The sequence below is a fragment of the Dermacentor andersoni genome, chromosome 1 (assembly GCF_023375885.2).
Source record: "Dermacentor andersoni chromosome 1, qqDerAnde1_hic_scaffold, whole genome shotgun sequence".
Classification (NCBI taxonomy): Eukaryota; Metazoa; Arthropoda; class Arachnida; order Ixodida; family Ixodidae; genus Dermacentor; species Dermacentor andersoni.
Window position 1 is genome coordinate 176689270 of NC_092814.1, and position 13146 is coordinate 176702415.

Genomic DNA, 13146 nt, shown 5'->3' on the forward strand with positions numbered 1-13146 from the left:
TGAAGCCATTGTCATCCCGATTTTGAAACAGGGTAAAGACCCCTCATTAGTAACAGCCTACCGTCCAGTAGCCCTCACAAGTTGTATCTGCAAACTCTACGAAAAAATGGCTAATCGCTGTCTTCTGCATTTTCTGGAATCCAACAAATTGCTTGACCCGTGCCAGTCCAGCTTTAGGGAAGGCCGGTCGACGACTGACCATCTCATTCGCATTGAGGGAAAAGTTTGTGCCTTCATTCACAAGCAATTCTGCAGGATTTAAGCTAAATCAACAAAAGAGCGCCTGTGTCCTGTTTACAAGAAAGAGATGCTTGGTTCCAGAGCCCAATATTGAACTCCATGGAGAATGTGTACCTGTGAATGGAGAACACAAATTCTTAGGTATCATGTTAGACTCAAAGCTTAGCTTTATTCCCCACATAAAGTATATTAAAAGTAAATGCCTAAGAGCAATGAATATCCTTAAAAATCCTGTCACACACAACAAGGGGTAGTGACAGAAAGTGCCTCATGGCCGTGCATAAGAGCCTTAAGACTTGCGTTTGGACTATGGCACTGTAGTTTGCCCATCTGCTGCATCCAGCACCCTGAGGATGCTAAATCCTGTGCACCATCTAGGTATTCATCTCGCGACTGTTGCCTTCAGAACAAGTCCTCAACGCAGTATCAAATGAATGGTCTCTTGATCTGCAGAGGACATATTCTAGTTTCTTATACTTTATGAAAGTAACTTCAAACTCTGAACACCCATGCAATTCTACAATAAACGATACAGCGTCTAGTACACTTTTTTATAACTGACCTTCTGTGAAAGAGCTCTTCTCACTGCATGTAAGGAAATTGAGTGAAGATGTGGGTGTTCCGCTCCTTACGCATGAAATAATGGCTCCTGCGAAATCGCTTGCTCCATGGCTGTGACAAGAGATAGAGTGTGACATGTCATTTGTTGAAATCACTAAACATGCTCCAGAGGTACACATTCACATGCACTTCCTTGAACTGCTGTGGAAGTACTCTTGCCCACAATTTTATACAGAAATATTGAAGTCGCCTTCCGGTGTCTCATACGCAGCTGCTTGTCCAGCATTTTCAGAATGCGACGTCCTGCACCGAGAATCCACCGTCTTTGCAGAAGCCTGTGCAGTGATAGCGGCTGTGAAACACTAGGAAAATAAAGCTACCAAAAGCCATTATATTCACAGACTCCTTAAGTGTAATGAAAGCTTTAAAATCACTATACAAACATAAAAATCCTATAATCAACTATCTTTATGGGCTGCTATGCACAACCTATATATCTAGCCAACACATTGTAGTATTATGCTGGGTGCCTGGGCACAGAAACATCGAGGGAGATATGCTAGTAGATGAAATGGCTAAAGCCTTAGCAACAAAAGCTAGTAATCTGTCCATAGCCGTTCCTGCCACAGATGTGAAGCCACTCCTGCGTAAAAAATTGAGGAGCCACTGCCAACACTTGTGGGATGCTGAAGCCCTGAATAAGCTCCACGTAATTAAACCCCACTTAGGAAATTGGCCATCACCATCAAAATCACAGCAATGTGATGTGCTGTTTTGCCAACTGATATAGTACACCTGTATGGTACCATTCTTATCTTTTAACTGGTGCTGAACCCCCAACTGTGGTAGATGCGGCGAGAGACTGACCATGCATCACGTCTTGCTGGAGTGTCTGAAGCAGAACCTGAACAGAAAAAGCACTTTCTTGTTGCATACCAGCAGCATGTCCCTTTTCATCCCACACTGCTTCTCGGCACAGAACCGTTTTTTGATACAAAAGCAATGTTAAATTTTTAAAATGATGTGCTCCATGTTACAACCCAAGAGATTTGTAGCATGCCCTCTCTCTAGAGGGCGCTACTGCAATTAATTAGTGTTTTAAGGCACTATGCTTCCAGGCCTTTACACTCAGGGGCCCTGGTGTGGCAGCTGTTCCACTGGCAGTGACACATATTATTGTACAGTTAAACCTTGATATAATGAAGTCGGTAGAATCAGCAATTTGCTTTGTTATCTCAAAATTTCATTGTATTGAAATTCGACCTTTTATGCATATAAGTACGGTTGCCGATTGACTTTTCTTACAAGGAAAGAGGCTGCAGAATTTTCCAAATTATCGCGGCAATTGACAAACGCAAACTTATATGGGAAAACAGTTCAATGTGATGAATTTGAGAGGCGGCGACTAATTATAAAGTTTGATGCAACGCCAACAATATCTTTACATCGGGGGTATGAATTAAGCGAAGCCAGCCTCGCTTTTGTGTGCACTCCACCCCTGAGGCTGATAGCACCACCTTCACTGGGACAACATTATCATGAAAAGCACTGGCAGTGGGGAGCGAATGCTTCATCTGCCTCTCGCGCCATTAGGTCACTGAAACTAGTGATTAAGCAATCTCCAATACTGAATGCACCGGAAGACAGCTTACATGACGCCGCACCGTCTCGGCACACCCACTCTTTGCACACTTGGCAGATTACTTCTAAAGCTGGGTGTGTGGCTGCGTATGTGCTTAGCCAGGCTTACCGCCATGCACAGTCAAGACTGAAATGCACACCAGAAATCGAGACGTGCGCAAACTTACCCCCCCTGCCCCGCTGCTCTCTTGTGTGCGCTTGATCGTGTTGCCACAAGCTTACTCCCCTCCACCGCTTTCCCTTTGCTCACGCGGGAAGGCTATGCTATCTTGTCTCACCCTCGCACACTCACTCGCATCTAAAGCACACAGTGGGCAGGCCACGATAGGATCTTATCACACTTTAACTTTATACGGGACATGAGACTTCTTTTTGGTGGTCGCTCTTGTTGCGCAATGTGTGATTTGAGAGATGCGTTTGGACCATCTGCGTCCTCCGAAGTTTAAATTTATTGTCTCAACATTCCTTTGTGGCAGCAGTAAAATTTCGTCATAGTGAGGCTCTAAATACCTGGTGTTCCATGGACAAGAGATTATGAAAAGCAAAAAACTTCATTATATCGAGGATTTCGTTATATTGAACTTCATTATATTAGGGTTTAACTGTATTATCCACATGAAGAATGTGTTCAATGTCACATGTCGTTGTCATTATTTTATTGTCTATATATTTTATGCCATTTACACTGAATGCTTTTAGGCCTCTATACAGCCATTGTGCAATAACTCATTTGTCATTTTCCACTTCATAGACTGTCCCATACTGTTTTTCTTGGGGCTCTTTGGCCATCCCTGGCCCATACGCCAATAAAACCCATATATCATCATCATTTGCAGGTTCCATCTAGCCGGGCAGGTGCAGTTGTCCCTGATGATGGACGAGCACGCAGCGAGGTTTTCAAGGAGCTGCTTTCAGATGTGGGCAGCATCCAGGGCCGCCAAGAGCAGATGGACCAGCTGCTTTCAGAAATGAAAAAAGAAAACGAGGCATTATGGCGGGAGGTGGCTCGTCTGCGCCAGAAACACATGAAGCAGCAGCAAATAGTTGAAAAGCTCATCCAATTCTTGGTCACCATGGTGCAGGCCAACCGTAATATCACCGTAAAGCGAAAAATCCCACTCATGCTCCACGACAGTCCCAGCACACATGCAAAGGTGCCCCGACTGGCCAAGAATGCCTTTATTGCCGACTACCAAGTCAGTTCAGTACGTTAAAAGTTTTTTATCATGGTCAAAGGCCTTTGCTTAAAGAATGTTATGTTGCCTTCTGTACAAAATTTTTTTTCCCCCGATGTTTTCTTGCCTGCTTTTTAGTTTGTAGAAACTTTTCTTTTGTGCAAGGTAGTTGATTGTACAGTTCAACTTTACTTACGATTAAGATGTCCTCTACTTTAGTTTCTTGGTTCTTGAACGTTCATAACTGGTGGATTTCTTGCACTTTGCAGCCTGCTGGTTCACAGGTGTCTGAAGGTCCTGTAATTCGTGATGTAACTGATCTAATGGAAGACCTTGGTGAGACAAGTGGCCCCATTGTTGCTGATGTGGTGACTGCTGGCCAGTCCCCCGGGGCAGGCGAGGTGCCAGCTCCTGTGATGTCATTTCGTCCGATTTCACCAGCAGCCTCCAATGACTTGGACGTTAGTCCTGTAGTGGCTAGTCCTTTGAATGCCACAGAAGCAATAGAGCCTCTGTGCCTACTTGATCCTCTTCAAGATGAGGAGGGGTGAGAATATGTTTTAGTCCTAATTGTATAATTTCATGGCAATTGTATGAATGAATTTTGTGTTGCATCATTGTCAGTACCAGACTTTGCCTTAAGGGGGGTTGGGGAGTGGCGATTGCAAAAAAAAAAAAACCGTAGATGGTAGTGGAGTAACTGCTAGACGCCAAGAGAGATTCGAAAACCTTCATCCCCTGACATAGGCGGTTATTCTGGAGACTGCAGAAATGTTTCTTTATGATAGGCTTAAAAGCTGCAAGCAGCCCGTGTTTTGATGGCAAGGTGTACTGCAGGAAATTGACCACAGCCGTTTGACGTTGAGAGACCAGACAGTGACAAGATGCTGCTTTGCAAAACATACGTTTATTTATATGATGAAAGTCGGAGACGAGAGAAAAATAGAGGGAGTCGTTTATTTGATACACTTCTGGGAATCAATTTTTTTCTGTAGCTCAGTGTGGTTGACAATCCGGTTAAGTACTGGAAATGCGCAGCTTCTTGTGCCACAAATAGCATGGTAGCTTGGCGGGTAACAACAAACCCTTTATCCCCCCCCCCCCCCCTCCTTGGAAATGCCACTGTGTCACACTATAAATATTAGATTTCATATGCTATTTTTACTTTCTAAATTGCTGACGCCCTTGGTTTTTGACATGCAAAATACACATGAAATTAATCTGATGAAAGTGTATTGATAACTGTCTGTCATATTTCACTGCTTATATCTCTTTAATGTAATTGAAAATATAATTTTACCCAGGCATATATTATTCTTGGCATCAGTTGCATCTTGTTTTGATGCAGCTGTTAACTAATTCTAGGAAGTTTGAAGTTCAGTTACAGTGTAGTCAATTTACAGTGATTACTAGTTATAACATGGGGGCTCTCTATTGCATCAGGTACTAAAGGTGCTTGAAATGGGCCCAGTTATGATATACAGTTAAAATGATCAATTTTTTAAATTTAATATTGTTGCTTATAAGTGTTACACCATATATATATTTTTGCCTGTTACAGCTCATATGTACTTCCGTGTGACATTGAAGAAGTGGTTGTGGATTCATCTGAGGACAGTTCAAAGGAACTAGCTGCATCCTCTTCCAAGAGCCTAGCAGTGCCCAGTCTGAAGGCTGTCCAAGTTGTGACGTCTACCACTGACAAGCAGGCCACATCTGCAAATTCAGTAAGTTATGTGATGTAGTTTTAGCAGATTTGTCAAAGCCTATTGGGTTTCAAAGCTATATGTGTTTGCAGTTACAACAATGAAAAAGTCTTGTCTTGTTGAACCCTCTGTGTGCGAAGGTATTTTGAAACCACCAAAATTGCTTGAATGTTTTTATAACGAAGTGATTGTGAACAGCTTTCATTAATTCAATATGAGCAGTTCATTTATTATTTTTTGTTATCGGTTGCTGTCAATCTTTAAAAACTTTTTTGAGTTGACGATAAACATGGCCACAGAAACTATCTAAATGAAGGTTGACATTACTTGGAATAGAAATAAAGCACGCTTTTGTTGTTCTCAATTGCAACATGTCATTCCTGGCTCTGTGAGTAACGGAAATCGCTGAGGCAGAAGTGGCACAGCATTATTGTCGAGCCTTGTCCACCAAATGAGAGAGGCTACCAGAGGCTTTAACTCTTCCTTGTAGTTGTCAATACTAAGTTGAAGCTCTGAACACGACTCACTAAAGCTTTACAAGTCTAATTGCTTACTTGAGGTGAAGAAGCATCCAAAAACACCAAAATAATACCGTTGAAAAGGGCAACCGTCGTCACTGCAAGTGCTTATAACTCTGAGCTGCCAATTTTAAAACCTACAGCAGTGAGAAATATGACGATGACGTCACAGTTTCTCTTCTCTCATATTGGCGCGATCTTGATTTTTTTTCTTGCCAATATTAGTGTGTGCTTTTATAATGAATATTCAATATAATAAAGTAATTTTAGTGGAAGCATCAACTTTGTTATATAGAGGTTCAACTTTACGTTGCATCCTTTCTTTCTCTTGGGTCTGCCTACTCTCGGGTTTTAATTATGACCATGTTATAATTTAATGAATACTCTACCTTATATTAGGTGCTCTTTCAATATTTTAATTTTTTTTGTGTGATTGTACATAAATGGCTGTTTTTCCGCATTGTCACGCATCTTTTCATGACAAAAGGTGAGCTATGGATGTCTATAAGGGGAATATTTTATGAACAAACAGATGTACGCATACTTTAAATTAAGATTAAGTGTGAAACTTTGTCGTGACAAAACTTTGTCACATTTCTTAAGTCAGGATCAAATTTTTAAGCTTCCAAGTGGAGTTCGCGTACTTATACAACTTAATTTTTTTATTCCTTTAATAGGCCTTTTCTTCATCTAACTCGATTGGTGAGGAAGAGCCAACAATGCTGGGTCAAAGGCAGGCACCCAATGGTACCTCAGACCTGCTGAACAGTTGTGTCTTGCTGGAGGAAATTCCCATGTTTGTGGGTGAACCTCCTGTAGCAGCCAGTCCGTCGGGCCTGGCTGACCTTGCAACGGAGGAAAGCTCCAAGCACAAGGAGAAAGCAATTGCACCACGCAGCCCAGGAATGCAGGTGGCATTGCAGGACAAGGCTGCTGGATCCACTAAGTGAGCGAACCTCTCAGTGCATGCTGTAATAGACCACTAGCAAACAGCTTGGTAAAAGATGGACACAAGCAGACAATGACGAAATGTGGTGCTGCGTGGTTGTCTACTCTTTGCACTCTTTCTTGTGTTGTTTGCTAGGGAATGTGTACTGCCTAGCTCATGCCTGCATGTCACTGCATGTTCTATGCTGGATGAGTTTGAATGTGTAACAAGTCCCAAGAGCCGACGTTTTAGTTTTTTCATGACAGATTATAAAACTGTGTTAATTTAATCCTCGGCAATTTGGAAAATCGCATAATTTGGACTTGCCCTTTGGTCCGCAAGCAAACATATGCATTATTTAAAGGCACCCTGAACCACGTTTTTTTTAAGTCTTAAAGATGCCTTGAAATGAGTATGGAGCCTCCCAGAAATATATTACCAAATAACTTTTCAGATCGACCTAGTACAAGGGTAGGTACCACGAGCGCGATATTTACCTTCTTCTTTCTCCCTCAACACCCCCTTTTCTAAAAGAGCGGGATGGCACCAGTGGCTGTGCACTGCCTATAGCGTTATGCTACCTGGCTTTAGTGTTCTGTTTCTTCTTTCAACGAAAAATGAGAGATGCTGATGCCAACCCATACTTCCGACTGCTGGTACTATAGTAACGTTGGTCTCGTCACTGCGCTGCAGCGTAGCAGATAGCTGCGTGAAGATGTTTTTTCTCTTACCGAGTGGCACAAGTAGCACATTTCCTTTCGTACTTATCTCTATGGCAATCACACAGTTTTCAAGGCTCGCACGAAATGTCTTTAAGTTGCTTGTGTAAATACATCGGCAGCGTGCACATTGGCTCAGTGATGGGTGCCGCACACTAGACTGTGCAACTCGGGAAGCAAACAACCTGTTGATGTAGGTACTTGGGCTGGCTGGCTGGCTGTCATCGCCAGTGACCAAGGAGGTTATAAAAAAATATTTTGTAACCTCCTTGGTTATCGTGCACCTGGAGCCACATTAACCACACAGACCAATCAACCAATGAGAGCATGCAGCAGTCCGGCGCCATGCAGCAGCCGCAGCAGCTACACGCAACTGCAGTGCATATAGAGCAACATTTGCTATGTGCACAGCAGAGCTCGAGTGCAGGCTTGTGCTCATGTGCTCTAGTCTGGTTGTGATATGTGGCGCAAATGGGCCTGATCCTGAACGAATACTCGCTAAATCCAGATTGCGAATTTTGAAGCGCTATCAATAGCTCAGTATGAAGCACTGTCTGCCGTGCCGTCTAACCAGGAGCGACCAAGATTGAACGCATGCTGGCAAGCATATGTTTATTCTGGGCTTAAGTTTCTTGGGTCGAGGCTACTTGAGTGTTCAACACTAATCAAAATTAGCTAGAAGTGACGGCTGTGACACCACTGAGCAGTGTGTTCAAAGTTTTCTTCCTTTGTAGGTGGGCACGGCCGAGCTTGAGCAGACGGTAGTCAGTTTTTTCTAGACGCACGTAGTAATTGTTATTGAAAATGAAATCGGATTTTCGCTTTCTTGCTTTGGCCTGTTTATAGTTCATTGCATCTAGTATACACAGTAACAGCAGGAATAAGTGCACTTATCCAAACTCTTTGGATAAGACATAAGTCATCGAAGGTTCCAGAATAACCACTGCTGCCTGCTCGCGTGTCTTCCAGGAAGTACTACACAATTCACGTCACAGATACCATCAGATTACACAAATTTCGGTGACAACTGACAACGGATAGAACCATAGATAACTTTCGATAACTTCCGATACATGCAGGCGAGTCCTGCACTGAGCGATAATGTTCAACCTTTTTTTAACCGGCGAAAAAGCGGTCGCTCGAGAAAGATAAACAAGTACACATGTCAATATCGGTCATTGGCCAATAGCAGCCATTTATAGGAATCTTGCATGTGACGACATATGCAAGTCGCCAGCAGTTTCAAAATTGATGAGGAGCAGGCCTCTGTTAGAAAAGAGGGTGTATGAGAAAAAGGTAACTTCACGCTCCACTTGCGAACTTCACAACCTGCGCATGGCTGTAAAATTTGGCTGAGATGTTCTCAGCTGCATATGCTATCCGTAAAATGTGTTTTTTCACCAAGCATGAGGGGCAGTTCAGGATCCCTTTAACGGAATCTCTCATTAATTTGGAGGCATTTGCCCACACAGCAGTTAATTCTGACAGTCTTTAGAGTCTGTAGAGTGCAGAGCGCTGCAATTGTGCAGCGCAACTAGCAACACTAGCGGCCAACACAAACAATGCAGGGGAATCTGCATCATCATAGTCATCAGCAAAAACTGTACAGGAACACTTGACTTGTTCTTCCATTAACCGCCACACATGATGCCACTATGGTGGTCATAAGAATAGGTGTGCTGGCTGAGCATTGACCACTTCTTTGCATCATAATGGTGTAATGGCACTGCTGTGAGTAGAATGATGCTGTTGCATGCACTGTCGGTTACACTGTAGGACAAGCAGTGTGGGTAAAAGCATTGCTGCCTCTGAATTCAGCTTTTATTTGTTTTAGCGAAGAGAGACGTTAGTGGGTTCAGCGCTACTGGCTCAAAACGCTAGTGGGTCGAGCGCTCCTGCTCACCAACGGCTCTCGTGTTTGGAAGCTGACTGCCCTGCCCGTCGACGTTGCGCTGCTCCGAGCTCTGTCAAATAAACACCTTTAGAATTGGTGGAGTGTGCGGGGTACCCTCAGACAATTATCCTGGAACTCCGGCCCCGTACCCTACCATCTACCATGCCCCAAGATGCCTCCCAGCAAACGTCTCCTCCTGCACCCACTGCGTGTCCCGGGGTGCCTCGTCATCGCGACCCTCCTATCTACACTGGAGCGGACAACACTGACGTGGACGAATGGCTTACGGTGTACGACAGGGTAAGCGACCATAACAAGTGGGATGAAGCGGCCAAACTGAGCCATGTTCTGTTCTACCTCGCTGGAGTGGCCAGCCTGTGGTATAACAACCATCAAGCAGAGTTCCAGACATGGTCGGAATTTAAGACTTCCCTCGCCTATGTATTTGGTTGCCCTGCTGTTCGCAAGCTGCATGCCGAGCAACGTTTGCGAGAACGAGCTCAACAGCCCAGCGAAACATTCACCAGTTATATCGAAGATGTCCTGGACCTATGCAGGAAAGTCAATTCGACCATGGCGGAGTCTGATCGAATCCGAAACATCCTGAAGGGCATAGAAGATGATGGCTTTAACATGTTGCCGGCCAAAAGTCCCCGCTCTGTGGCTGAAATTGTCACACTGTGCCAGAGCTATGAAGAACTCCGCAGGCAGCGGTCACTGACCCGTCGATCTCTACCGCGTGACGAACACCTCGCTGGTTTGGCTGCCATGTCCAACCAGGCAGCGTTTCTCGCAGAAATGAAGGCGTTCGTCCGCGAGGAAGTTGCCCGGCAACTCTCGTTGATGGATTTTGCACAGCCGCAGGCGGTACACGCACCTACGCCAAGTATTGCGCCTCCGCTTCGCCGCGTCATAGCGCAAGAACTGCATGAGGTTTTGCCTGAGCACCACCAGCGTGTTCCTGCGGCTGCACCTCACAGCTACGTCGAAGTCATGGCCAGGCCCCAACAGATCCCGACGGCTGTGCCACTCAGCTATGCGGAAGTCGTCACCCAGCCTCAACAACTACCTCAGCGGGGACCTCTCACGTACGTCGAAGTCCTCGCTATGCCCCGACAACAGCCTGCTATGCAATCACTTCACCAGCCGCCACGTCCAACACGTCCTTCCACATGGATGGGACCCGCCGCAACGACTCGGTGGCGTACAGCGGACAATCGACGGATATGTATTCTGTGCGGCTACGTAGGCCACGTCGCACGCCACTGTAGTCGCGTGCAGTCGCCTGGCGCTACACCATATGTGCCAAGTTCTATGGCGGGTTCTCCGCGCCCTTATTACGACGACGAACCTCGGGCTGCGTCACCACCATTCCGCCAGTCCGCCAACATCCGCCGCTCAACTTCTCCACGCCGACGCTCCCCATCACCGATGCGGCCTCCTCCCGAAGCTCGGGATGAGGAAAACTAATCGTCGCAGTCCATGAGGCAAGGGCTGCGACGCCGTCGAAGCGCGGAAGTCCTCAACGTAGCCCGACCAATGTGATAGACGTGTTAGTTGACGGGGTGCGCACATATGCCCTCGTGGATACCGGAGCCGCTGTATCAGTTATGGACTCAAAGCTTTGTCGCTTCCTTCGAAAGGTCACGACGCCCATTGCTGGATTCACCCTCTGCACAGCAGGCGCACAGCGTATTCACGCGATTGCGGCGTGCACTGCTCGTGTTCTCATCGAGGATGTTGTATACGCCGTCGAATTTATTGTGATTTCCTCGTGCTCTCACGAAGTTATCCTGGGGTGGGACTTTCTCGCCCGCCACGATGCCCTCATTCATTGCGCACGGGCCGAACTAGAACTGTCGCCGATCTCAGATATGACGCTTGCCGATAATGCTTCTTTTGCGAACAAACTACTCGTCAGGCACGACACCAACGTTCCTCCCAACTCGTCAGTGATTGTATCAATGTATTGCAGCAGCCTCTCTGACGCCATCGCACTACTTTCTCCGTCGGGCCGCTTTTATACTCGAAAAGGTCTGCTGCTGCCTTTTGCGACTGTGAACGTCAAACGGCTCCACAGCTATTTTTGTCTGTAACCCCTTCTCATACCCTGTGATGCTGCTTCAAGGCAAATGTCTTGGCCACGTGGAAGTGATTGACGCCGTACAAATTGCGGATGATTCCGAAGACACGTCCTGCGCCAGTTACAACACGCTCGGTTCTCTCTCTACGTCCGACCCTTTGCCCACAGGTGTGTTCGATTCATCTATTGCCGATGGCCTCACCCCACCTCAGCGTTCGCAGCTTCTGCGCATCTTAGAAGAATTTCGTTCTTCTTTTGATGTCGGGCAACCTTCCCTGGGCCGGGCGTCTGCTGTCACGCACTATATTGACACTGGCTCCCAACCGCCATTGCGGCAACGACCATATCGCGTCTCTGCCACAGAACGTCGTGTGATTAATGAGCAAGTGGACGATATGCTTCGCTGCGAAGTGATCCGACCCTCGAACAGTCCATGGGCATCCCCTGTCGTCCTTGTTACGAAAAAAGACTGCTCGGTACGGTTCTGTGTAGACTATCGGCGCCTGAACAAGATCACTCGCAAAGATGTATACCCGCTGCCGTGAATCGATGACGCCATCGATAGCCTACAAGGAGCAGAATTCTTTTCATCTCTAGATTTACGCTCCGGCTATTGGCAAGTACCCATGGCCGACGTCGACAGGCCGAAGACAGCCTTTGTCACACCCGACGGCTTATACGAATTTAACGTCATGCCGTTTGGACTTTGTAATGCGCCAGCAACCTTTGAACACATGATGGACACGGTTCTCCGCGGTTTGAAGTGGCACACGTGCTTATGTTATCTCGACGTTGTTTTTGCCTCTGACTTCACCACGCACCTTCAATGCCTACGGCGTGTTTTGACGTGCTTAGCAAACGCTGGCCTCCAACTGAACCTAAAGAAGTGCCGATTTGCAGCGCGGCAGCTCACGATACTAGGTTACGTCGTCTCGAAGGATGGAATCCTCCCCGATGCAGACAAACTTCGTGCCGTAGCTGAATTTCCTAAACCGACGTCCGTCAAAGAACTGCGCAGTTTTGTAGGTTTGTGTTCCTACTTCAGGCGCTTCATTCGCAATTTCGCCGCCGTCATATTGCCCCTGACGAAGCTCCTTTGCAGCAACGGACCTCTCCATTCGTGGTCGCCCGAGTGCGACGAGGCGTTCAGTAAGCTCCGTCGTCTGCTGACGTCTCCTCCCATTTTGTGCCACTACGACCCAATTGCACCTATTGAGGTACACACAGATGCCAGCAGTGTTGGCCTCGGCGCTGTCCTAGCGCAGCACAAAGAAGGGTTTCCTGAATATGTTGTGGCATATGCAAGCTGTATGCTTACTAAAGCCGAGACCAATTACACCGTCACGGAAAAAGAATGCCTGGCGATCATCTGGGCGCTTACCAAGTTCCGGCCCTATTTGTATGGTCTCCAATTTGATGTCGTCACGGACCACCATGCACTATGCTGGCTGTCGTCATTGAAGGATCCCTCAGGCCGTCTCGCCCGCTGAGCGCTTCGCTTACAGGATTACGATATCCGCGTACTGTACCGCAACGGACACCAGCATACCGATGCTGACGCCCTCTCACGTTCTCCCTTGCCAGACGACAATGCCTGCTGCGCAATATCCCAGCTTGACGTTTCTCCCGTTGACATTGGGACCATCGCTTCTGAGCAGCGCAAGGACCCCTGGATTGCCTC

At 46.5% G+C, this 13146-nt stretch overlaps 1 protein-coding gene across 3 annotated transcripts in view; it reads left to right on the top strand.

The window, feature by feature from the left end:
* Positions 1 to 13146, top strand: part of LOC126547186 (heat shock factor protein 1-like) — a 157922-nt gene that overhangs the window by 74331 nt on the left and 70445 nt on the right. For all 3 annotated transcript variants that reach the window (XM_050195073.3, XM_055062810.2, XM_050195074.3), the window contains exons 4-7: positions 3279 to 3647; positions 3887 to 4164; positions 5179 to 5344; positions 6519 to 6787. In XM_050195073.3, the coding sequence (XP_050051030.1) occupies positions 3279 to 3647; positions 3887 to 4164; positions 5179 to 5344; positions 6519 to 6787 (1082 nt within the window). The remainder of the gene's footprint in view (positions 1 to 3278; positions 3648 to 3886; positions 4165 to 5178; positions 5345 to 6518; positions 6788 to 13146) is intronic.